At 40.3% G+C, this 27,787-nt stretch overlaps 1 protein-coding gene across 8 annotated transcripts in view; it reads right to left on the reverse strand.

Moving 5' to 3' along the window:
• Window positions 1-27,787, reverse strand: part of HERC2 (HECT and RLD domain containing E3 ubiquitin protein ligase 2) — a 237,320-nt gene that overhangs the window by 9,054 nt on the left and 200,479 nt on the right. For all 8 annotated transcript variants that reach the window (XM_047735659.1, XM_047735658.1, XM_047735652.1 and 5 more), the window contains 16 exons: window positions 26,346-26,453; window positions 25,352-25,483; window positions 24,507-24,665; window positions 24,303-24,421; window positions 23,594-23,719; window positions 22,972-23,127; window positions 22,445-22,560; window positions 22,150-22,348; window positions 18,094-18,308; window positions 12,371-12,548; window positions 11,160-11,321; window positions 9,100-9,191; window positions 8,755-8,894; window positions 4,682-4,869; window positions 4,264-4,461; window positions 612-695 (listed from right to left, as the gene is read on the reverse strand). In XM_047735659.1, coding sequence (XP_047591615.1) covers window positions 612-695; window positions 4,264-4,461; window positions 4,682-4,869; window positions 8,755-8,894; window positions 9,100-9,191; window positions 11,160-11,321; window positions 12,371-12,548; window positions 18,094-18,308; window positions 22,150-22,348; window positions 22,445-22,560; window positions 22,972-23,127; window positions 23,594-23,719; window positions 24,303-24,421; window positions 24,507-24,665; window positions 25,352-25,483; window positions 26,346-26,453 — 2,372 coding nt within the window. The remainder of the gene's footprint in view (window positions 1-611; window positions 696-4,263; window positions 4,462-4,681; window positions 4,870-8,754; window positions 8,895-9,099; window positions 9,192-11,159; window positions 11,322-12,370; window positions 12,549-18,093; window positions 18,309-22,149; window positions 22,349-22,444; window positions 22,561-22,971; window positions 23,128-23,593; window positions 23,720-24,302; window positions 24,422-24,506; window positions 24,666-25,351; window positions 25,484-26,345; window positions 26,454-27,787) is intronic.

Consider the following 27,787-nt stretch of genomic DNA (forward strand, 5'->3'; position numbering starts at 1 on the left):
GTGCCTCTGACTGGCCCTGCTTCTCAGAACCTAATACAAGGAAGGCAACTGAAGACACATCTGTAGTGCTGAGAAGCCCTGCTTTATCCCAGAAAAGTGGGCACAGCCTTCCAGCACCCTGCAGAGAAATCTGACAGAGGAAACTAAGAGAACATGGGGTAGGTGGTCAGCGAAAATAATCCCACAGTCTCACTGTAGGGCAAGGAGAGGTGCTTACAATGTAATAAGGGGAAAAAAGGGCAAGTTACAAAAGAGACGAATCCAGTTTCAATTATGACAAACATACAAACACACCTCTAAATGTCAGCAGTAGTTATTACTATTTGGTAGAAATATGGTCATTCTTACTTCTCTCTCTTTGCTTATCTGTATCCATCCTTCTGGATTATCTGAAATAAGTCTTTCTGACTTCTGTTACAAATAAAACAATTCATATTCCCACTGGAAGCCTCAGCACCACAGAACATCACAGATAGGTAGCACCTTGCTCTCTAAAGCAAGGGCACATGAGAAAGTCTGCTCTTATCCAAAGCTGTGGGGGGCCATGACTCCCAACAACAAAACCATCCTATCTAAGAATTGTTAGACTAAGAACAGTTTTCACTTGTTACCTGAATCCGGTTCAACTCTACCACAGGACCATGCTGGCGATCTCGCACCATAGTTGCTTGTACTACTTTTCGGAAAGCTGCCTCCTAAAACACGACAGATGGACAAAATTTAGAATCTGCTATAGGAAATATTATTACCCACAGGTTTGTTTTAAATATCCTTTCCTAAGTCAAATTTTCTTTTTTTAATTTTTATTAAGCTCAATTAGCCAACATTAGATTTTGATGTAGTGTTCAACGATTCATTAGTTGCATATAACAACATGTGCTCTCCTTAATACCCATCACTGTGTTACCCCATCCCTACACCCCCCTTTCTGCAACCCTCAGTTTGTTCCCAGAATCCAGAGTCTCTCATGGTTTGACTCCCTCTTTGATTTCCCCACTTCAGTTTTCCCTCCCTTCCCCTATGGTCCTTTGTGCTACTTCTTATATTCCACATATGAGTGAAATCATATGATAATCGTCTTTCTCTGCTTGACTTATTTCACTTAGCATAAAACCCTCCAGTTCCATCCATGTCGATGCAAATGGTAGGTATTCATCCTTTCTGATGGCTAAGTAATATTCCAAAAAGTCAAATTTTCTTAAGAACAGTAACTACAAATGCTCTTTTCTAAATCGTGAGGTGGTGTGGGGGGCACAGCCTGGAACCCATCCACAAATCTATGCAGAGGCCCACCAGTGCTACATGTCCCCTATTTAGAGGCAAGAAGAGCCCACCACACTCTGGTGGAGGTCCAGAGACTGGTATATGTCTGCTCTGACTTAGGACTCAGGCCAAGCCCAGAGGATCGACTAGAAAACCAAGGGCTCCCAGACAAACCACAGGTCCACATGGCAGGACTGACATTAAACACTATGCCTCACTGTCATTGTCCAGACAAAACCACTAAAGAGCAGCAGGGGCAGGGGGTCCTACAGGTCAGGACAGGCTCGGGGTGGGGGTGGGGAGACCAATGAAGGAGGGAACATATAGGTACCATATACTGAAAGAAACCTGGAATACCCAGGGCAAAACAGCAAAAAAAGAGAGTGGGGCCCAATATCACCCAGGCAGAGGCAGGCCCGCCATGCTCATATGGACTAGGGCACAGGCAGCAGCAGTGAGGACAGGAATAGGGAAGGAGACTCAAGAGACTCAAAGAAGGTAGGATCAGTGGGAGTCCCAGGTCTCTGCCAAATGGATAACCCTGCTCTTGTCCAAATACAATGTGGCCAGGGAAGCCCAAGGTATCTACAACAGGGTCTAGGTCCCTCTCCCAGGTCAGAACTCCAGCCTCTGAAAGCAGGAAGGGCAAGAGCCCTAAGCAGCCCAAGAAGATGGCCTCAGAAGCAGAGAAGATCAAGTGAAGGTGTCAGAGAGACAACCAGCCCATAGAGGCGAACCCACCACAGCACACAGGGGCTCACAGAGGTGCATCCATCACCATGCACCCTTATATAACACCTGCCAGCTACTTTTGCCCTCCTCTCTGCCTAACTTCTGTTTTACTAATTGCCCAGAATGAAGGCCAGTTCCTCCTCCGCAGGAACATGCATTTCTTTTCTCTGAATGGTCTCACCCATCTGGCTCTCCTGTGGTGCTCTCTCACTTCTGTACTCTGAATTGCATCCTGGTAATAACTCTCCATGGTCACAAGCAACATACAGTCCCAATTTTCCAACAGATATGATCCTTTCCTACCCAGGACCAGAAAAGAGGCCTATTACCATCCACACCCACCCCAAGGGTGCCTGCTGGACTCCCTCAGCATTCCTGCTGTCTCAGCCATGCTCACAGCCTTCAGAACACTCATGCAGTCCATGTGGACATATCCTGCCTCTCACTTGGTTTTCTCCCTATGTGGGAAGGCTTTTCCCCCTAGCTGCCTATTCTCGCCTCTACTCTGACAGATTTAAAAAAAAAAAAAAAAAGGTAAAAGGGATCAAATTTCCTACTTTTTATTATTAAAAAATGGTTGAAATTTCGTATCAATGTTCATATCAATGTTACCTACGCACAACTTTTTCTTGTTTCCCACCATCGGAGAGATGTTACCATTACCACAATTCTTATCAATGTCCACCTGCCTCTAAGCTACCCATTAAAATAAAATGTGTGGAGACGCCTATGTGGCCCAGTCGGTTAAGTGTCTGTCTGTGGCTCAGATCATGATCCCAGGGTCCTGGGATCATGTCCCACATCAGACTCTCTGCTCAGTGGTGAGCCTGCTTCTCCCTCTCCCTGCTATTCTCCCTGTTTGTGGGCACTCTCTCTCACTCTCTAACAAATAAACAAAATCTTTAAAAAAAGAGAAAAAAAGATGTGTGTACCAGTCTCCTTCAGCTAAGTGCCAACAAAGCCAATCCTGGGGGGAGAGGGGGAGGATCTGCTTGGATGGGACTCCAAAACATCTAGATTTTATTATTTAAAAAAAAACAAAAAACAAACAAACAAACAAAAAAACCCAATGTGAGGCGCCTGGGTCTCAGTCAGCTGAGGATCTGACTCTTGGTTTCAGCTCAGGTCATGATCTCGTGGGTCATGGCATCAAGCCCTACATGGGGCTCCATGCTCAGCAAGGAGTCTGCTTGAGAGTCTCTCCAGCAGACTCTTCCCCTACTTGCATGTGTGGGGGCTCTCTCTCTTTCTAATAAATAAATATTTTTTTAAAAAAATAAAATAAAAATTAGGGGCGCCTGTATGGCTCAGTTGGTTAAGCGTCTGCCTTCGGCTCAGATCATGATCCTGGGGCCCTGGGGTCGAGTCCTGCCTCAGGCTCCCTGCTCAGTGGGGAGCCTCCTTCTCCCTCTCCCTCTGCCTGCTGTTCCCCCTGCTTGTGCTCTCTGTCAAATAAATAAAAAAAAAATCTTTAAAAAATTAAAAAATTAAATTAAAAATTTAAAAAACCTTAATTTTGATAACAAAATAGGCCACAAAATAGGTCTCAGAATCTTAGACTCTTCAGAATTAGGAGTCCTCAAATCTGACCTCTGTGCTTTTTTTCCGGCACAAATATTTCCCCTATTACACAATGGTTCTTTTAGGATATCCTGTCAATTTGCTTGCCAGACACTTAACTCCTGAATCAGACACCCTATTTCTAAAAAGCTCAAATTATTACAGATGTCTATGGGTCAAAATCTGTCTGGTGATTTTTATGTGCCCTCTTTCATGATTCTATTCACAGCCGGTTAAAAATTATCCTTTGACAAGGAATCTCTATACATCCTGGTAGTGAACTTTCATCTAAATCATCTAGACTATCAGGCACCCTCTCCTGGACTTCCCTGGGGAAGATATTAGCTTCTTTTTCCTTCCTGCTGCCAGTAGGGATTTGCTATAATGCCTCAGGCTAGCCAAGTAGAGAACATTGCCAAGAAGGCTTAGTTTTGCAAACCACCCCACCCTTTTGGGGAGGTGGGAGGCAAGTGGGAAAATACCACACCACACTAGTAATTTTTTAATGTAAGCTCTAAAAGAGAAGACATTTTTATCTGTTTTTCACGGATACATTCTGAGCACCCAGAACAGAGCCTGTCGTATAGTAGGTGCTCAATGAACATCTGCTGAATAAGCTTTATTCTATATATTCTCAGTTCGGGAATTTTCATTGGATTAAAACTGAAATACCAGTTTTGCCTATAGCAAAGCTTGCTACAAGAGTACCTTTCCCTGGGATATCAGAATTCCTCGCAGAGTGTCAAACCCCACAGAAGGCCCAAGTCCAGTTTCATCAAGAGAGCCTTCCAGGTCGAACATGGGGATACAGGGGCAGAAGAGCTCTGAGATGTGATGTAGCAGAAGCAGCCGATTCCGCAGTGCTATTATGGGGATTTCCTGCAAGTGATTGTATTCCATGGGAACCTGAAACATTGAAGCTGCATTAAGTCAACTTAGGTGTCAAATGCACAGATAAGCCATAGTTTGTAGATGAATACTGAAAATATTTTTTTCAAAAACACCTCTGTAAATATACAATGGAAAATGAAGTGTGAGTGTGGCCTACATGCATAATTTGATACACAGATAATAACTTTGTCACTACTTATACACTCCTAGCCCAGCTGGCCAAATCTGTACTGACCTGAGCAGGAAGTTTCCCAGCGCTGGCAGGCTTGCTGGTTGACCAGGCAAGGGTATGTGCTGAGCCACAGGCCACACGGTTGACCTTCTTACCCTGAAGGGCAGCTACCAACCGAGGCCTCTGGATGGCATTTGTAGTTCCATCTCCCAGTTGTCCCTCATCATTGTCACCCCATGTATAAACTTCTCCTAAATGAAGTGAATTTAGAATAAGAACTTGTATACTGGGACTAATGAATGCACAACCACCAACATTTTCCCATCACAATCATACTTCCTTCAATGGGGTGTTGATGATCACCTGTCTTGAAGGTCAACTTCATGTGCGACCTACATGTCTCATCATAACACCCAAAGAGGTAGAGTGCTTCTCAGTACTCCTGACAGTCCCTGCTGGCCAATGTGCCTTTTCTAGTTAAGAGGCACAAGATTCTGGTCTTAAAATAGCATTTGTTCACAGAACCAAGCACATAACTGCAACAGTTCTTAATCAGAACAGTAATAGCAAAACAGATGATAATACCTTAATTGCCCAAATTAATTTTTTATGTTAAATGGAGAGGGAAAATATCAGTTTTTTAAAAAAACACAACCAGTGGCACCTGGGTGGCTCAGTGGGTTAAAAAAATACAACCCCTGTTTTTAAAGGAAACATAGTTCTTCCTATAGTTATTCATAACATAAACGTGAGATTCATCATTGATGAGAATCATATTTTAGAGTACCATGCTAAATTCCAACCATGAAACACCACCAGAAAACTGTTTTTGTTTTTTTTTAAGATTTTATTTATTTATTTGACAGACAGAGATCACAAGTAGGCAGAGAGGCAGGCAGAGGGAGAGGGGCAAGCAGGCTCCCCATCGAGCAGAGAGCCTGATGCAGGGCTCAATCCCAGGACCCTGGAATCATGACCCAAGCTGAAGGCAGAGGCTTTAACCCACTGAGCCACCCAGGCTCAGAAAACTGTTCTAAGGGTCAGATCACTCGGTGACTAAAATAGAAATGAAGTTAGCTGCCATATCCACAAAGATTCCTCAGGGAGCCATGCAACCACAAGCAGCACTCTGTATAGTGTGATGCCTGCATGATCAAGGACAGTGTGCTTGTGCCCTGCCCCTTCCCATTCTAGACAGTTTACTCCTAAAGCCACTTGGTGGGCATCATAGGACAGGTAAGGAGAGAAGGACTTCTCTGCACAGGTACAGATGGATGCAAAGAATCAGAGTTCACTAATGACAAAAAATTCCATATAGCAGGTGTCCCATTGTGGGGAATTGGCCTAAGCAGAGAGACAAGTACCCCAAGCAGAGAGACAAGTAGGGGTGGCCCAGAATGGGCAGTCACAGCCCGAGATGCGTGAGGATTCATTCAGGGGAGAGGGCAAAGGCAATGATGGGACACTGGTCACATGAGGCAGAGTAACTGAATCACTGTAATAGGGATAATGAAATCCAAGATTCTCATCAAAAGAGAAAGGAGCTATAAGTATGGAAAGAAAGAAAACTAGAATGAACTCTGTGGTACAGAACTGGAACCTGTGGTCTTAGTGGGAATGTATGGTATTCAATATACATATATAGATACAAAAATAACATAGATATAAATTTGTATATTATTTACATAAGTATTCCCTGGCTCTGTCCACTCAGAAGGCCTGGGAGCAGTGACATCCCAAAAGCAATGAGCCCATCCATCGACCTGATCTGTCTTCTAAACACCATTCTCCTCTAAAGACACCAGGACTCCTTGGGGAAATGGCCAATGCTAGGCTTGGGCCATGGGGAGTGAAGAAGAAGATACTGTGTCTCATTGTGTCAGAAAGCAAGGAAGTATTCCATGAATGATGGGCACACACCAGCAAATACAGCTAGCATAATAGGGCCAATCTGAGCATCAAAATTTGTAAAAGTAACAGATTATATATATATATCCCTTGAATAAATTAGGAAACCTGGCATCTCGCAAAGATGTAAATGAAAAAATAAACACTTGATGAGAATAAAATATTCAATGAGAAAAGGGATATTTAAATAGTTTCAAATACCGTCCCAAATACTTATTTGTTACAAAGGATACTCAGTGTGGAAAAGCCTGGTAGCTACCACCTTAATCTAGTGATTAAAGTTAACACCACTGGTAATGGGACAAAGAGAAATTGCACATCACCCGATGAATTAAGAATGAATTAAGAACAGAGCATGAATTAAGATCAAAGATGAGAAATTGAATCTACTGAGGAAATATCAGACAAACTCACATGAGGGATGTTCTACAATATAACAAGTCTACAATCTTCAAAGGTGTCACAGTTCAAAAAAATCAGGAAGACTGAAGAAGTGTCAAAGAATAATGCTCATGGTCAACTGAAGATTGTCTCAGAGTAGAAGAGACATGAACATGTTTCAGCTAAATGTAACTTGTGTTGTATCATAAAAATGGGCATGAAGATCAGGTGTAGCAATAACCAGTGGGAATTTCTCAAATGTTCATTTCCCAAATGCTGGGATCGTTCAGTAGTGTCCTGGTTTGTAGGAAGTAAACACTCAAATGTTCATAGTGATGGGCAGTACCCGACTCTCACATGGATCAAAAAAAGGTCTTTGTACTGCACTACAAACTGTTCTCTAAGTGTGTGGTTTGCTTCAAAACTTTAAAGAATGAAAATGAAGTAATTAAAAAATGTGTTCTAAGTTCTTAAGAACTAACAATGTCAGTCCACAATACACCACAAAAATTACTTATTCATATATGAAACTCCTCCATTAATGAAACAATTGAAGGGTACATGTTCATATAATTCACCAAAGGCTTTAAAAGGGAAAAATGGGGAAATGGCTGTTTTAATGAAAGATGGTACGCTAGTTTTCTATCATTACCATAACAAATTACCACAACTTACTGGCTTAAACAGTTCTTTCAGTTCTGTGGGTCAGAAGTCCAACATGAATCTGACTAGGCTAATAGCTAGGTATCAGCAGGCTGCATCCTTTCTGGACACGCTAAGGGAGAGAACCCATTTCCTTGTTCATTCAGGCTGTTGGGACAATTAAGTTCTTTGGAGGACCAAGGTCTTACTTCCTCTGCGCTGTCAGCTGTCACCTGTTCCAAGCTTCCAGAGCTCACCCACATTCCCTGGCCTCTTTCCTCCATCTTTGTAGCCAACACTGCGGATCAAGACCTTCTCACACTTCAAAAAATCTCTCCTGCCTCTTCTCTGTCACATTTCTTTGATTGACTCTTCTGCCTCCTTTTCTGCTGTGAAGGATCTGTATAATTACACTAGCCCATCTAATAATCCAGAATAATTTTCATATTGTAATGTCAGCTGATCATCAACCTTAATTCCATCTGTACAGACCCTTTTGCCATTGTGTGGGGGTTCCCAAGACCACCTTCAGGTTTCCTCATTCACTAGGTAAACTCCCTGGGCTCAGCATACAGTCATACTCAGCTACAATCACAGTGAAAGGACATGAAGAAAAATCAGCAAAGGGAAAAGGCACATGCGGTAAAGTACAGATAAACCAGATATAAGCTTCCAATGATCCAATGCCAATGGAGTTACACAGGACAAGTTTAATTCCTCTAGCAATGAGCTGTGACAACACATGTAAAGTGCTGTCTACCAAGGAAGCTCATTAGAAATTTCGGTGAGCAGATTTTTCACTAGGGCTGTCACATGGACACTTCTGCCTGGCACATACCCAGGTTTCAGCAGAGACCACATTGTGCTGTTTAGGCACAGTGAGGACTTTTGTCAATTAGGGAAGGGAAGGAGCCCCCCAAAATTCAGGTTCTCAGAGGCCAGCTGAGGGCCACGTTGCAAGCAGCCCTTCCTAAGGACAGCAGTATCAGATGTGCTCTGTTAGCTCTTTTCTGCACAGCCATGAAATATAACATATTCACAAGTGTTAACACCAGGGGCTGAAGATGACAAGAGCCAGAGTCCTGCTCACCAGAGAAATTCTCAGATATAATTGCTCCCCACCTGTTACAGCTGCATGTATTATTCCTGAGCAACCTCTTAGATTTCAAAGGCCTCTGTGTTGCAACATTGGGCCTCCCACCTACCATCCTCAGTGCAGCACACACAGTGCAGGGAGCCAGTGGCAATAGCAATGACTTTCTTCCCCTGCAACCCTTGGACCTGCCGCGGTCTTCTAACATGGTCATCGGATCCATGGCCCAGCCTGTGATAGTCACCTTTGCCCCTGCACGAAAGGAAATATAGAATTATGAGTGCAAGGTCCTGTCGTTTACCACCCTGCCCCACCCTCTTGGCTTAAGCACCATACTTCAGGACACAAATCACAGTCTGCTATAGAAGTTACATTTCAATCTATGAGATGTCAGTTAATATAACTTCACATTAGTAAACTAGTTTTGGTGATATTAAACAAACAGAATCTTACATACCAAGTATAAACAGCACCAGATTTGGTAAGGGCGACAGAAAACTGGGACCCACACTCTACTTTAACCACTCCAAGGCCTGTAAGAGAATCAATCTAGAAGGAAAAAAGGTTCAGTTAGACTGGCTCAAGGTTTTTGCTGACTGCTGCAATCTTATAAGGAATTCTGAAAATCCTTACTCAGGTCAAATAAAGACCCACTAAAAATGGACATATCACGGTTGAAGGTCTGTGATCATTTTCCCCTAAAATCCACTCTCCCAATTCCATTTCTCTTTGCAGTGTGGTGGTTCCATTCTCCAGAAAGCCTTGTACTTCTCCTCTGCCATCCAGCCCTCCCACACCCCATAGGCCTACAGGCAAGGAGCAATAAGCAATGCGGAAGAGGGCTGGCCAAGAGGACCAGAGCTCTAGCCTCCATCTATCTAGGTTAATTAAATTAAATATGACCTTGGTCAGCTAGTACTGGAACTCACCTCCATCCCTGGACACTCAGGGTCCAGGCCCTTCACAGCCAATACCCAGAGGTCTCACTATGGCTCACTAACCTAGTCATCACCTTTTCTCATCCAGCAAGCTATGCTCTTATTATCTGTGACTGTTCTCAGACTTAGGTTCTCATATTTGATTTTAAATTTAATTAAAACAATCTATTCTCTTAGTTCTCCCCTCACCTTCACCTCTGTCACAATCACATCGCTAATGACCTCCAACCCCCCAATGTCCAACATCCTAATCCCTGACGGTTCAAAGCCTGTGTCTAAGCTTTCCTAAGCATAATAAAGTCCACAACAGACAGTTTTTCCATAAATTTGGAAACCCTAAGTAACCTGTAACATGGTTAAAATACCATACACCTGCAAGAGAAAAGGAACAAGAGATGATAAGACTGAGGAGGAAGCCCTGAGCTTCTGGTTTTCCAGCAGTGCCCAGCAGGGCACAGGGGTGCCTCCAAGCATGTCTCCACCAGGCTTTGGCTGTAGGTAGCATCAGTTAAAACCACTCTCTGCAATGTTGTTAATGTGCTGTGTCCACAATGCCCAAATGGAAGCTACCAGACACATGGGGCTACTGAGCACATGAAATGCGGCCAGTGTGAAAGAGGAAGTGAATTGTAAATTTACCTACTCTTAACTGAGTTAAATTTAAACTTAAGTAGCCATCTGTGGCCAACAGCTACTGTACTGGGCAGCACAGCTCTGGGAAGAAAAGTTATGCAGTTCTAGCCTAGGCTCTCATCCCATCTGAGGGGGCCGCTGGTAGAATGCTACCTCCCAGGGCTGCCTGTGCACAGTGAGGTTCTCTATTCCACACACACAGTCCCAGATCCCTAACAAGATTGGACACCAAGCAGAAAACAGTTTCTAGTGTTCTTTCACAGCACACACACTCGCAAATCCACAGCAAAGCACCTCAGCTAAACGGCCCGGTCGTGTTCACGCACACTGCAGGCAGCACAGCAGTCAGCACATGATCTAAACACATCAATGAACTTCATCTCTGCCAACTGCCCATTCACAAGGGCAAGACAGTCTCACAAAGCTAAGAAACTGCTCAGAATCATGCAGGTCACATGGAGAATAGCAATCTGACCCCCAATCCAGGCCTGTAGCCTCTTCTCTTAGGCTGTCACAGGATGTCCATTTAAAATAGCCTCTGGCTAAACCAGATGCAACCCTTTCAGCAAGTACTATTATATTCATAGCTATAGAACTCTGTAAATTGAAAAGACTATGAAGAATTGGTTATTCTTTTCCTCAAACAGGTCTACATACTACATAAAACCACAGGTCTCACAAAATTACATAAATTTCCCAAGACAGCACAAATAGCACTTAAGGTATCTCAATACCTTTGGGCCTTTCACTCACTTTTTACCCAATTATCCATTATATTTTCTGCAAAGAAGGTAAGATGTGCTGAGAGACACACAATGGGGGATGGGGTAGCAAGACTCGGTGCTCCTGGGAGGGCCCAGGGGGCTCTAAGAGCTCCAGAAAGACCTGGAACCATCCCAAGATCTTTGGGAATGGTGCCTTTCTCTCACTGTGCAGACACAAATACCTTCATGGGTACTTTACAGCCATCACTGCCTCCTCGGCCAAGCTTGCCATAGTCCCCGTCCCCCCAGGACCAGACAGTATCATCATCAGTGAGGCAGAGGGTCTGGGCATCTCCACTGCCACAGGCAACGTCAACCACGCGGTGGCCCTGCAGCGCCTCCACCTTCAGAGAAAAGGAATCAAAGTTATCTGACTGCAGTAGAAAGGAAGTTTACCTAAGGAAAGGTTTTTTCTTAATTTTTAAAAAAAGATTTATTTATGATTGCCTGGTTGGCTCCGTTGGCTAAGCGTCTGCCTTTGGCTCAGGTCATGATCCCAGGGTCCTGGGACTGAGCTCCACATCGGGCTCCCTGTTCCACAGGGAGCCTGCTTCTCCCTCTCCCTCTGCCCCTGCTTGTGTTCTCTGTCAAATAAATATATAAAACCTTCCAAAAAAAAAAAAAAAGATTTACTTACTTGAATGAAAGAGAGAGATGGAGAGAACAGATGCCCACTCAACAGTAGGCGAGAGGGAGGGAGAGATAGAGAATCTAAGCAGACTTCCCACTGAGTGCAAAGCCTGATACAGGGCTCAATTTTACAACCCTGAGATCATGACCTGAACAAAAATCAAGAGTCAGACACTTAATCGACTTAGCCACTCAGGCATCCCAGAAAAGGCTGTAAGTACTGTGATGCTCTTTGTGTCTGTGTGGAGGGCAGGGAGGGAAGCCTTTCCAAAGAACGTGCAATTTTAATAATCTTGTAAGATAAGACAGAAACACCTTCATCTGAATGAACCAAATAAATCTAAACTATAGGAGGCAGGAATCAGTGTCCCCAATCAGTCAGTCCCTACCACACCAAGAAGTCTTATTTACTACTTCACCCAAAATACAGCGGGCCTTATAGAAGCCAAAGCATTTAGCTAGATGCCAAGTAATACTAATTTATATTAAAAAATACACATATTTATTATTATATATAAAATAAAGTATAAATAAAAGGTAGTATTTCAAATACTACCCTGTTTAAATGACTCACTGAATACAAAATCTGCTTGTAAATAATGAGCGTAAGGCCATCAACTCTAAAACAAAAGAAACTAGAAGAGGAAATACTTTTGACTTTTAAAAATCATAATGGCATAGCTACCTCCCCCACCACCTTTAACAGTGAGGGTGTGAAGAGCTGCCCTAGACCTCTGAGCATCTTTTCAAGGTGCCTTCTCACCAGCTTTGGCTTTAACTGGTCCTCACTGTCGCTGTGTCCCAGGCGGCCATACCGGCCTTTGCCCCATGTGTAGAGATCCCCTGCTGCTGTGACGCAGGCACTGTGGGCTCCACCAGCAGCAACATCAACCACTTCAATTCCTCTCAGAGACTCAATGACTCGAGGGCGGTCACATGGACTGCAAATAAGGTCAACAAGGATAACTGTAATAGTTTTATTCTTAAATATTTTTAAAGTATTAAATACTAGACTTTTGGTTTGCTGTTCACTTGTTTAATGTACACCTCTCAAATCAGTTAATTAAGAACAATCATTTAGACCTGAAGTCAAAACTTCATAATTTTCTAAATGTTTCCTTTTATACCAGCTACCCTAATGCCAGAGAGCAGAGACTTTCAATCTAAATCAGAAGCCAGAAGACTAGTGCCCCAATGCAGGCCAATCTGGCCCGTGGCCTGTTTTTGGAAGGCCAATTAGCAAGAATGAATTTTATATTTTTAAAGGGCTACTAAAAAAAACAAAAACAAAAACTGAAAGAAGCATATACAACAAAGACTGCATGTGGCTGCCCTAAAATATTTATTACTACCTGACTACCAAAACAATTTGCCCACCCTTGCTATAAATCAACATTTCATTTAAGGAGTTTTATCATTTGAATGTTAACTAGCCTACAATGGGGCAAGCACTGATAGCAAACTTGTTTCCTTATTATTGAGTTTTGAAAGACCTTAGCCAGATGTATCATTACAAATAATGTTTTCTCAGTCTGTAGCATGTCTTTTCAATCTATCTTTCGAAAACCTGAAGTTTACATTTTTATGAAGTCCAATTTATCCTACTTTTCTTTACTGGATTATGTTTTTGGAGTTTTGTCTAAAAATCCTTGTCTGACCTAAGTCACAAAGGTTTTCTCTCATGTTTTCTTCTACAAGTTTTTGGATTTAGGTTTTACATTTATGATTACCAATGCTTTTGAGTTAAATCTGGATGCGGTACAAGAAGTTCACTGCTCGCTACATGGTAATCCAATTGTTCAAGACCATTTGTTGAAAAGGTTCTGTTCTCCAATAAAATATCTGCACTTTTGTAAACTGTGCATTGGAAGTTATAAGGGAGAAATCAAGCTTCATTTTTCCAGTCATTATTCAGTATTTGTGATACATTTTTAGACTCTTGTGTTCCAATGGTACCTTTCTCTTTTTACAATACTATACTGTCTCGATTACCGTAGCTTTAAAATGAGGTTTGAAATAATGTCAGTCCTCCAACTTTGCTCCTTATTTTCAAAATTGTTTTGATTATTCTAGGCACTCTGAATTTCCATATGAATTTTACAATCAGTTTGTCAATTTTTACACACATTTTAATTGGGAAGGGGTAGAACGTGTAGGTTAATTGGAGGAAAACTGACAAAACAATATTGTCTTCTAATCCATGAACACAGAGTATACTCTCCTCCATAATTTTAGGTCTTTTAAAATTTCCCCCACCAGTATTTTATAGTTCTCTGCCTATAAATTCTCCACGGTTTTTTTTTTTTTCTCCCTCCTCCCTCCACCAAATCAAATTTGTCCCTTACTATTTCAATTCTGGGAGGAGGATAATATAAATGGTATTTTTTAAACATTAATTTCTGATTACATTGTGTATGTATAGACACACAACTGCCTTTTATTCAGTGATCTATCCTGCAACCCTGCTAATCTCACTTATTAATACTAGTAGCTTTTTTGTTGTTAGCATGGATTTTCTATATCAACAATTATACTACATGTAAATAGCTTTAATTCTCTTTCCAATCTGAATGCCTTTTTTATACTGCTATACTGCACGTGCTAATCTTGAAGTACAATATTGAATCTTGATAGTATATGTCCTTGTCTTGTTCCTGAAATTGGGGGAGGTTCAGTCTGTCACTATTAAGTATTGTATTAGCTCTATGTGTAACAGAGATGCTCTTCATCAAGTCACGGAAGATCTCTTTTTTATTCCTAGATTAGTGAAAACTGTTTGTCAGGAATAGATGAAGTTTGTTAAATGTTTTTCCTTCCTTCATCTACTAAGATAACCATATGGTTTTTCTTTATTACTGGATTCATTTTCCAATGTTAAAAAACAATTATGCAATTTCTGACAGAAAACTCACTTGGTCATGGTGTATTATCCTTTTATATATTGTCAGATTTGATTTTCTAAAATCTTAAGAATTTTTATATCTACTTTCATGAAGGACATTGGTCTATATTTCTCTATTAATGTCTAAGTCTAGTTTTGATGTAAGACTAAAAGCTATCCACAAAGGAGAGTTGGGGAGAATTCCCTCCTCAATTTTCTAAAACAGTTTGTTAAGAATTGGTATTATCTGTTACTTATACATGTGGCAGAAACCATATCACCTGTTTATGGAGATTTATTTATGGGAAACTCATTTACTTAAATAGACACAAAGCTATCTGAGTCACCTATTGCTTCTTGAGTGAGCTTTAAAGAGTGTGTGTCCTTTGAGGAATTTGTCCATCTCATCTAAAAAGCTGCATTTGTTTTCATAAAGATGTTCATTATATTTTTCAATAGCTACACATTCTGCAGTGATTAAATGCCCTCATTCCTGATATTGCTACAATTTGTATAATCTTTTTTCTTGATCAGTCTAGAGGCAGGTTTTATACTGACCTTCTCAAAAAACTAACTTTTGTTTTCTTTGATTTTTCTTATTGTTCTATTTTCTGCTTCATGGATTCTCACTCTGATCTTATTTCCTTTATTCTGCTTATTCTGGGTTGCATTTGTCCTTATTCTAGGTCTCAACACACAAACTGAAGTCATTAAAAACCATGTTTCTTTTATAAATTTTTAAAAAAGGCATTTTATGCTATAAATCTCCTAAGTACTGCCTTTGCTGGATCATATACATTTTTATATTCTGTTTACATTTTCACTCAGGTGAAAAATCTTTTTTCTTTTTTTCCTTTTTTTAAAAGATTCTGTTTATTTATTTGACTGAGAGAGAGCATCCGAGCCACCCAGGCGCCCCCTGTTTTAACATTCTTATCTAGTTAGTATCACTTATGTCATTTCTGGGTCAGTTTTAATTGACTGATTTTTCTCCTTATATGGGCTACATTTTCCTGCCTTTTTGTATCCCTGATAATTTATATATAGATTTGAGATATAACTGACATACAAAAATAAATTCAAGGTGTATAATGTGATGATTTGATACATGTATACATTACAAAATGATTATCACAGTAAGTTTAGTTAACAAATCCATCACCTCACATAATAATATTTTTGTGTGGTGAGAACATTTAAGATCTACCCTCAGGGCGCCTGGGTGGCTCAGTCATTAAGCATCTGCCTCCCGCTCAGGTCATGATCCCAGGGTCCTGGGATGGAGTCTGGCATCGGGCTCCTTGCTTAGCGGGAGGCCTGCTTCTCCCTCTCCTGCTTCCCCTGCTTGTGTTCCCTCTCTCGCTGTATCTCTCTCTGTCAAATAAATAAAAATAAAATCTTTAAAAAAAAAATCTACTCTCTCTTAGCAACTTTCAAGGATACAATAAAATGTATTGTTATCTACAGTCACTATACTGTACGTTAAATCCCCATAACTTATTCACCTTAAAACTGGAAGTTAGTACACTCTGCCAACATCTCCCAAATCTCCAACCTTGAGGCCTGGGTAACTCCCAATCTACTCTATTTCAATGAGTTTAGCTTTTTTAGATTTCACATGTAAGTGAGATCATAGTGTTTTCTCTTTCTCTGACTCATGTCACTTAAGATAATGTCTTCAAGGTTCATCCAAGTTATCACAAATACCAAGATTTCCTTTTCTATGGCTGAATAATACACATACACACACATACACACTCCACACACCAACCCACATTTTCTTTATTCATTCATCTGCTGATGAACACTTAGGTTGTTTCCATGTCTTGGCTATTATAAACAATGCCACACTGAACATGAGAGTGCAGATCCTTTCAAGACAATGATTTTATTTCCTTCAGATATATATCCAAAAGAGGGATTGCTGGATCATATGGTAGTTTTATTTTTTTATTTTTTTACTTTTTTCTATGTTTTTCTATAGTGGCTGCACCGATTTATATTCCCACCAACATTGTACAAAGTTTACCTTTTCTCCACGTCCTCACCAGCACTTCCTATTTCTTGCCTTCTTGATAATAGCCATTCTAACAAGTGTGAGGTAATATCTGATTGTGGTTTTGATTTGCATTTCCCTGATGATTTGCATTTCCCTGATGATTATTCGTTTTGATTTGCATTTCCCTGATGAAAAGTTGAGAAACTTTTCATGTACCTATGAGTCATCTGTATGTATTCTTCAGAAAAAAAATGTCTATTCGGGTCTTTTCCCATTTGTTAATCATGTTTTTTGTTTTATTTTTTTGCTATTGAGTTATATGAGTTCCCTACACATTTTCTACATTAATCCCTTACTGGTTATATGGCTTGCAAATATTTTCTCTTATTTTATAGGTTGCTTTTCATTTTGTCAATTGTTTCTTTTGCTGTTTGACACAGTCCTCCTTGTTTATTTTTGGTTTTGGTGCTTGCACTATGAGTGTCATATTCAAAAAATCACTGCAAACACCAATGTCAAGGAGCTTTTCCCTGTTCTAGAAGTTTTACAGCTTCAGGTCTTACACTTACATTTAAGTTTTTATTCCACTTTGAGTTAATTTTTGTAAGTGATGTACATGAGGGATCCAATTTCATTCTTTGGCATTTGAACACCCAATTTTCCCAACATTATTTCTTGAAGACACACATGCCTGATAATTTCTGATTGGATGTAGAACACTGTAAAGTTTATCTTGCTGAATGCTTGATATGTTTGTATTCATAAAGATACTCTTGAGCTTATGGTTCCTTGTAAATAGTATAATCTTTTCATGTCTTGCTTTTAAGCTTTATTGGCAGGATCACAGCAACACAGTCTATGTTTAATTTCCCACCCCCTCCCTGTTGTGCACATTCTTAATCCTCTAACCAATGCCCTGGGAATTATGAGGTTTTGGGAACAAGGTCTATCATCTGCCCTCTATAAGCTCTGTGGACCATTCTGTCTAATCCTTTTGGGTCATTTTTCCCTTGACCTCTCAGTTATTCTCCTCATACACACATGACTGTCAGCATTCACCTCTGCAGATCACCATACATAATTTTACTGCCTCTTATAAGTATCTTTAGAGCTGCAGTGTCTGGTGCTTTAAGTTATTTGTATATGAAGGTCCTTGTTACTCCAACTGGGCTGGTAGTTCCCATTAATTTCTAAAAACTAGAGGATTTGTTTGCTTGCTTTGTTTAAAAAAATACTGTCATTTGTGTGTCCCATTCCACTTCCTCTGTATTTATAGCTTTAGTATCACATATGGTACCAAAGTGCCAACTGTGATTCAGTAAATTACTCAAGATCAGAGGAAGGGGAGAAGGACAAAGAGAAACTCAACACACTCAGTACTTAAAAATCAGAAATTCAGAATTGATTTTCCCCTCAACTAGGAAGGTCACGTAGGCAACCCCACACATTGGAACAAGAACTTATTTATGCCAAATGAGTCATTAACATTTAACTTGAGTAGATTATTATAAATGCTGTTTTGAAAAACAAAGTGCCAATATATTACACAAAAATTAAAATAAGAAAAGGAAAGCATAACATCAAAAATGATGTTTTCACATAATACCTTCTGTTGCCATGCCCCAACTTCCCATCTTCTGCCTCACCCCAAGAGTAAACTTCTCCTTCTGAAGAGAGGGCAAGACAGTGTTTTCCTCCTGAGTTCACAGCTACTTTTTTAATAAACACATGCTGAATAGATTCAAGTAACGTTGGGGTAGATACCGACTCTGTCCCTCCAATTCCTAGTCTGCCACCTGCACCATACCCAGTGGCATAAAGCTAAGAAAAGAAAAATATAAATATCAGTTTTTTAATCCAAATTTATGCCTATATTTTAGTAATTAACAAGCTCAATCAGTGTCACAGACATTTTTATCACAGAGAAATGAAATTAAAAATTAAAAACCACAGGAATATTTAACATTTTTTGTGCTTTATCAAAACTCTAAAAATGAAAGAAATAGTTATGACTATTAGAAATCCCAAATTCACAAAAATGTATTTTGAAAAGAAGATCCTAACCCTGGAACAAATCCCTGATAATAACACTCACAGAAAATCTTAAATATATTTAATATTTCAGCAAAACAGCATTAAATCACACAGTAGAATACACTATTTTGCTTTCACCCTCAGTGGGTAATTATTTGAGGACACAAGGTTTATCATTAATTTTTTTAAAATCAGACTGCCTTTTTCAAACGCATATCAAACATCCCTCCTATAAAAACTTTAATGTTGTTTCATACTGTTTCAAATGCATGCTGCACTGACACAAGAGTAAGGAAACCTCAAGGACTAAAACAGGGAATGAAATCAAGAACTCTGGTTAATAGATGAGCCCAGCCAATGTCCCCTTGAAGGTTTTGAGAATCTTCAGCACACTGGATGTCAGGGGAAAAGTGCCAAAGCCTAAAAGGAGACTGTAGAAAAGTGAGGCTCCAGTGGGCCAACAGCAAACAAGAACTAAGAGAACAACAAAGCAAGTTGCTTTTCTCAATCTTAGCACTGAATTAGACAGGGGAAAATCTCTCCTAAGAATTCATAATGACAAAAGCTGGTCATTAGGTTGGTTTTCAGCCTGAATTTATGTTACATTTGGTCTAAATTCCTTAGATAAAGAATTTAATTTATTATGTCTTAGACTGGTAGTACATTAGGGGTTATAAATTCTCTTTGGATGAGTAATTTTAAACTGAGCCTTAAATAATTTCTAAATAAAATATTCTAAGGAAAATGGTCAGCTCATAGTTGAAAGAAGACACCATGTGGGAGTCAGCCAAAACAATAGTCTAATACTACATTTAAAGAAATGAAAACGAGAAGGTATCCCCAAGGAATAAGAAAGTACAAAATCACCCAAAGCAGGACTTCCAGGAATTAAAAAGACAATAACTGAAATAAAAAACCCAGATATATTTAACAGCAGATCATAAACAGGTGATGAAGAGATTACAGAACTAGAAGATGGGTCTGAAGATATTCTCTAGCATATAGCGCAGAAACAGAAAGAAAAAAAGAAACATGAAAGAAGGTGTTAGAGATATAAAAGACAGACTCTCTCACTGAAACATCAATCAGAACTCATAGTTTCAGGTAGAGATCACACAGTGCATATAAGAGAAGCAACACTGGGAGGTAAAAAAGTCTAGGAATTTACCAGAGTTACTGAAAAATCACTTCTCAAGAGTCAGAAAGCCCCCCTCTTCCATCCCTTATCACCTGGCAAAAATGAAGTAAAACAAAAAAGGTGGAAAAAAATAAAAATAAAAATATATCATAGCAAAATTATAGATCACTGAAGAAAGATATTAAAAACAGCAACATTATCTTCATTTGGGTAAAAATCAGTCTGACTGTTGACATCTCATTAGCAACAATGAAGGCCAAAAACCAGAAAAATTAAGCTTTTAACAGGCTGACTGAAAGTAAGTCAAGTGAAAATTTTATACTCTAGAACAGGGGTTGGCAAATTATGGCCCATGAGCCAAATCAGGCCTTAATATCTACTTTCATAAATAAAGTTTTATAGGAACACAGCCACATACATTCATTTACATACTGTTCATAGCCTGCTTTCATAGTTTCAACAGAGACCATATGACCCATGTAGCCAAAAATACTACCATGACCTATCCAGAAAATGTCTGCAATCCTTACTTTAGAAAAAGAACAAAATACATATTCAAGTAAAGAAAAACAATGTGAGGATTAACCAACAAGAGAATCTCACTAAAAATTGAAAATACATGCTTAAAGTAGAAGAAAAATGATTAAAAGATGTAAGGTCTGAGACATAAGAAACAATGAGACAAAGATTTGTACAACATTGGGTAAATGTGGGAAAAAAAATACTTGGGTCTATATAGAACAAGAACTAAAATAATAATACCTATCATTCCCTAAAGGGTTTGCACCAAAACACAGGATAACAAAAAATCAGTATTTCTATTATTTGGAAGGAGGACAGAAATACTAATTCACTTCAGATTTTACATATACACATTAAAATAACCAGGAAACAACTAAAAGACAAAGAATTTTCCAGAGAAGAGAAGAAGGATATACTTCAACCCTTTTTAATGAGACCAGCACAATCTTGATATTCCTGGCAGGCAGCTTCTGATGTGTTTCCAAGGGTCCCTGATTTCCACCCTGTGTAATCCCTTCTCCCTGAACATGGGCTATACCTAGTGACTCAATTTTAATGGACAGACTATGGCATCAGGGATGGACTGTCACTTTTGGATTAGGTCACACAGACTGTGACTTGGTCTCGGTATCACGCTCTCTTGCCCCAACCCCTTACTTGCTCTAATGAAGCCAGTGGCCAAGTGTGAGGTGGCAAAGAACTGAGGCAGCCTCGACCAACAGCTCATGCCAAATCCTCAGTACAGCCTTGAGGCAAACTGCAGCCTGCTGAGAGATCCTGGGAGGGAGGACCGAGCTAAACCACATCCAGAGTCCTGACTCAGAGAAACTACAAGATAATAAATGTGTATTTAAATTAATTGTTGTAAGTTAAACACATAATAGAGTATCAGAACCAGACAAGAAGTGTTTAAGACAGAAACATTGTAATGACCGAATTCATGATCTTAGAGCTCCCCAAAAATCCCAAAATATTCACAAATCCCAAAAAAGTTAAACCTATCTTGACCAAGTTGGGTTTCCCCAAAGAATGGAAGAGGGTTTAATATAAGAAAACCAATTAATGTGGCACCTGGGTGGCTCCACTGTTAACCATCTACCTTCAGCTCAGGTCATGATCCCAGGAAGCAGCCTGCTTCTCCCTCTCACTCTCCCCCTGCTTGTGTTCCCTCTCTCGCTGTCTCTCTCTCTATCAAATAAATAAATAAATAAATAAAATCTTAAAAAAAAAAAAGAAAACCAATTAATTCAATTCACTGTATTAATCCACTAAAAGAGAAAACAAATATAAACAGTTTTTTAAATGCAGAAGGAAAAAGAAATGTTCTCAATCTCATAAAGAGCATCTACCAAAACCTCACAGTAAGTGGGTGGAATATTCAGTGTTTGCTTTGCTGCCTGGATTAAGACAAGAACAAGCCCACGACCACCAACCCTGCTCAATATTATGTCATAACTCCTATCCAGAGCAATGAGCTTCCTTTCCTCCACACCAAAGGAAAAAAATAAAAGAGAAGTGAACTGAGAAGGAACAAAATCCATTTATAGATGACTTTAAAGAAGATACAAGAAATACACAAAGGAAAGAAAAGAGTAGAATAAAGTCACCAGACATAAAGCCAATATATAAATATCAACCATTTCATCATACTAAAAGCAATTAATTTTTTTAAAAGAGCATTACAATAGCAAACAAAAAATGAATACGCTAAGGTATTACTGATATGCAAATAGTACACTTTTTTATGTAGCCTGTATTTCAAAAACTATAAAGTTATAAAACACATTTAGAAAACACACACAGAAATATTTAGAATAATAACCACTTCTAGCATAACATAAGTACTATTAACCTTGAGATAATGTTTCAATATAGAATCCTTACACATACTGTGGACCCAACAATGCACTCTAGCCATAGCTGTCTCTTAGTTTTAACGTCAGTATGACACAGAAAATGTACCCTTACCTTTCCATCAGCTGTCACTGCAAAGAGAGTCTGTTCTCCTCCAATTAACTGCACAGGTCTGAGAGTTGCAAGGGCTTCACATGGAGTGGGAACTTTAACTTTTGCACCTTCAATGCCCCCAAGCTGTCCCCTATGATTATGCCCCCATCCATAAATTGTTCCACTGCCACCAGCAGAAAGAGTCCAGTCATCTGGTCGCCTACAACAAACATTAAGTGAACAACTGACATGGGAAAGAACTGCACATAAAACATCTTTCTCCAGTACATATTATTCTTGGTTCTGATATAATAACCTGTTCATCCACTGCACAAGTTGTTCATCTTGCTCTCTTTTAAAAATGTCGTGGCTCTCATGGAGAACATCCATGTGTTCGCTGTCTGCCATTAACTCACGAATTTTCTTAGCCACCTAGACAATATTATTATGAGATTATCAAACACTCATCTCTCAAAAATAAAACAAATAATATTAAGAACACAGAAGTAATCCCCATCCAACAATCTGAGAGAATATCAACATCAAAATTGTGATTTTTTAGTTAATAAGCAAAACCAATACGAATATATCAAGTCTAAGATATCTGAAAATACCTATTATATCTTTATAATGCCATTATATCTTTAATTAACTAAAAATAAACTTTAACTGAAATTCACAGCGACTGTTTATTCATTTTCACCTGTGTGCTTTTTTCTTTATGGTACTCCTTTGTAAGAGAATATTGCTGTGTCTCATAAATATTGGCATCTTTTTATACCACAGCTGAAAAAGGAAAATGTTTTTACATTCCAGAAGTGATTTCAAAAAAACGTGCAATACCTCATCAAGAAAAAGACGTGGCAATGGTGTTCTTTTGTCCAGGGCCACAGCAACACGGGAGGCCATGCAGTACCTTCGGAACCAAGCCCACTTATGTGTCTCAGCACAGCAGGGGAGAGTGTCTAGTTCCAGGTCACAAGCAAGAGCTACCAGTACCTGAAGCAACCAAAAATTAGTAACACAAGGAAGCTAAAAAAATGTAGCTAACACTCTTATTTAACCAATACTGCATACTAAACACAGACATCATTATAGGATTTCTGTGAATCCTCATTCAGGAGCTCCTTATTCCAGGCTGACTGCTATGTACCAACCAAATATTTCACCATCACCAGTGACATGGATTATTCCTACCCAGCCCCTAGTGATGCACCTGACACACAGGAGCTCAGATCTGACAACTGCTACAATACTTGCTGCCTAAGTCAAGTATCTCAAAGTATACTAATACTTGGTTAAAGTATTAAGGGCTTAGGTTGTAACCATAGTCATTTCTGGACATTTTTCATACCCAACTTCAGCAATACCTACACCTGTTCTCAAGGAGGCCTAAAATGCAATGCACTACACATGACCACTCTTGGTGTCTCTCCTTATCACTTTAAAACAAGTCAAGCATTACCTTAAAGAACGGGCTGTGGAGCAGCTGCTTGCCACCTCTTACAATAGGATCTTCATATTCAAACTGCCTTTGCAAAGCTTCTGGAAGGCCTTTTACCAAAGCAGCAAGGGCACTACCTGTAAAACTCTAAGAAAACAACAAAATTATATGCTAGTAATCCAAAATGTAGGGGAGATAATAAGCATTTTGTTTCTATGTGACCAATATTTTGTTATGTTGGTACTATTTTCCCTAAAAAAATGTGTATTGATATTTTTCAAATAGGTTTGATGAACACTAAAATTAAAAACAAGAGCTTGAAAATTCACCTCAGAATGCTTGGTCTTGATTTCAGTATAGCCACTTACAGGGACCCAATCCCCTTCTGGCCTGTAAAGCCCCATCTCCTAAGATGGTTAAGATCAAGCATCCTTTCAACAGTAACTACCTCATACAGCAAAAACAAGGGGATGCTGTGAGCCAGACTTTTTGCAAAGTCTAACAGACACAATCCTATGCTCACAGCCATTGACACATCTGTTTCTAAAAATCACGAGCCAATCTGCACTGAGTATATGGCAACATAAAGGAGTCTAGAAGGGACAAAGGTGGCCTTATTCCTATGTAGAATTTCTCAACTCTTCTCAGTGACTTAGAAGTTTAAACTATTTAAACAATATTTTATTCCCAAAGGCCAAATATCTAGAAACTTTAATTTAACGTTCCATACCAAAGCTCTTGCTTCCCCATCATTATCTCCAAGTAGCCTGTTTATGTTGATTGACTGTCCAAATTCAGTTGTAAGCAGCTTCCTCAGTCTTTGGAGGGCCCACATTCTGTGACTGGCAGCTAAAATGAGTATACAGAAAATATCAGAAGCTTGACCATTTTTCCCATCAAGTACAACAGACATGTTAATAAAGGTGCTATTTACCTAAGGCACTCAGCTGTGCACAGGCTGCCAGCGATGCCGCAAGACGAGGGACAATGCTTCTGTTTGAAGTAAGATTGAGTCGGAAGTCTAACAGACATGTCACCAAGTCCATGGATGGACAGGAGAGGACGCAGCGATCAGAAAGGAGGTCTTTAGGGCCTGGGAAATGAGCACTGTAAATGTCCCTGTGTTGAAAAGGATGAGGGCTATCCCACAAGGAGACCTACACAAATCTGACCCAGTGGGCCTTGTCTACCCAGATGCTGTGGTTAGAGGGATGCCCATGGTACTGCCACTGTCTGTGTCACATAACTACACTCTGTACATTAACATTTTATCTGAAAATCAAACAGATTAAGAAGTGCAAGCAGTGGAGTGCCTGGTGGCTCAGTCAGTTAACTGTCTGCCTTCAGCTCAGGTCATGATCCCAAGCCAGAGATCGAGCCCCGTGTTGGGCTCTCTGCTCAGCAGGGAGTCTGCTTGTACCTCTCCCTCTGCCCCTAGCCCCCACTTTTGCTCTCTTTCTCTCTCAACTAAACAAATAAAATCGAAAAAGAAGAAAGAAGGAAGGAGAAGAAGTGGTAGCAGCAGCAGCAGCAGCAGCGGCGGTGGTGCTGCAACAGCAATAACTCCTTCCCCATTAGGTGACGGACGCTAACACCCTAACAACTGGACAACTGAGGTGGCTCTTTGGAGTTCTGATCATCACTGCGGTGGGACCTTGGGCAGGACAGGCTCCCAACACATTAGGAGAAGGCAGACTACAAAGTACTAAATGAAAATGGTTTGTGTGTCCACCTTGCTTGAGTCATTAGGACCTGGATGCTGCCAGGCCCCCCACTTACCTGCAGCTGGCATGATGGGATAGACTGTGAAGCGCCAGCCCCACCCATTCACAGACCCATCACTGATGAACTTCCACTTCAACTCATCCCCTGGGATGCGCAGCTCACTGGACCAGTCAGACCATTCTCGGCCTAGCAAAGAAAAGTATGCCCTGGGGTTGGGTTCTCTCTATCACGTGATCAACACAAACTTCTTCAGATACAAAGCAAAATCATCTACATTATACCTGAAGAACAGCTGGCTCCTCCAACCCAAGTTCTCCCAAATTTGAGTTCATACTACTCCTAGTGAATAACATTTAATACATACTGTCTTTCCATACACACTATACCAACTACTAGGGAAACTGAGGACAAGTAGGCAATGCCCTGATGTAAACACTTATATATAACTACAACACAGTGTGAGAGGACAGCACAGTCAGCCAGCACACACATCAGGTCAAGGGCTTACAGGGAGGTTTCCAGGGGAAGGTCTTATTGATGGCAGTTACCCAGGAAACAGGATAAAAAGCTCCAGCTTTCCCTGAAGAGGGTGCAATTTTACAAAAACCTGAGCCCAGCCCTCACTGAATCAATGATCAACTCAGTCCCATTAGGAGCTTCCTCATACATCAACCTTTACCTTGCATAAGCCTGGTATTCCCACATGTCTTACAGCACCATCTCTATCTGGGTGAAACTGGGCTTCCCAGACTGCCTGTGTCCCAAGGACCCAACAGGCACCCTGTAATCTCCCCCATCACTGGTGAGGTGCACAAACCACTCACCTAATTATCTTATTGAACATACTAGAAAGATGCAGATAAAACCTACTGTATTTTGCAGCAATATAGCTTATTGTCCCTTCCTTAAGTGTCACATAAGAATGAAGCAGTAAAAAAAAAAAAAAAAAAAAAAAAAAAGAATGAAGCAGTAGTGTTCTGATTAGTAAGTTAACAGTTCTGTTTTATGAACGCAAGCAGACAGCATCCTGCTCAACCTTCCTTCACACCTGACCGCACGGAGACAATCCTGTTGACACCATCCATGACTGTGAGAGGGTCGTGGCGCCTCTCTGTAGAGCACTGCCGGTCAAACTCCACCCTCAGTCCTTCTGCTCCTGGAGGTCAAGTGAGCACAAAACACACAATGATTACTCCCAACTGACATACCGCAGACAAGGCCATAAGCCACAACACACCACACAGAAATGGTGAGACTAAAATGATGTTTAACAGCTAAGGAAAAGCAGAAAGGCAGAACGAACTGACCTCAAAGACAAGAGCCTAAGACTAACTGCCCCATTGCCCTCATCTTGTCTCCCACAGAAAACTTCAACTGTGAAGGAAAGGCCAAGAAGAAGCTTCCACTTGGCTAATTCATTTTATGCTCTCACTTCTGGGCAAACTTTCATTGGCAGACCAAGCTTTATTATTCCTCCCACCCGGCACACTCACACATTTAAAATGCCACTTGAAATATTCATCAAACATTTAGCATTTGATTTATAGTCTTCTTTGGGACAAATTAGCTTACAAAAGAATTAATGAAAGGCAAGACCTAGGTTATGGTGGAAAGAAGAGGTTAGCAAATCCTTCTTTGAAAGCAGCTACAAAAACACACAAAATTATAAAAGATGATGATACCAGGGCTCTGAAAATAAAGTAAAGGCAAACAACAAATTGAGAAGTGTTTATGAAAAAACTGCCAAACATGGGTAGGGACAGTGAGTGCCTATGGTGTTCTTGTCTGGATATGTTTTTATTCAAGCTGGAAGATAGTTCTACCAGGATGAGACTCTGCCTCCAGCAGAAGCTGACTGGTATAGAGTAGGGAAGAGAAAATGTATGCCAAGGACATTGCCAATAAAAGGACCAACAAGAAAGCCTCCATCTCCACTGGCCTGAGAACAGTTTCACTAGATGTCAGATCTGAGAACTAGCCAGAAATTTAACAGGGAATCATAAAATACAGAGAGTACAAAAGGGCTATTGAGGACATCATGGAGGCCTAGAAAAATTGGGACGCGCACACACGGGAAAATTGCCAAAACACTGAATTCTATGCCCTCCCTGCTTCCATCCACCCACACATAGACCCATCTGCAGAAGGGGAGACCAACAGGTTTGAGCATAAGCCAAGAAGATATAGAAGAAACCCTAGAAGTCAGGCTAGAAAACAGGAGAGTGAGGCCAGGACATAAGATGCTGCATTCTATGGGGGAAACAGATTTCTGAGAGAATTCCAGGCATGTTATAAAACAAGTACACAAAATAATCAAAATAACCATTATACATCTTTAAAAAAATGGAATCCAGATGACACAATATATTATCTAAAATGTCGGGACGCCTGGGTGGCTCAGTTGGTTGGACGACTGCCTTCGGCTCAGGTCATGATCCCGGAGTCCCGGGATTGAGTCCCGCATCGGGCTCCCAGCTCCATGGGGAGTCT

This window comes from Lutra lutra, chromosome 7, assembly GCF_902655055.1.
Source record: "Lutra lutra chromosome 7, mLutLut1.2, whole genome shotgun sequence".
Lineage (NCBI taxonomy): Eukaryota > Metazoa > Chordata > Mammalia > Carnivora > Mustelidae > Lutra > Lutra lutra.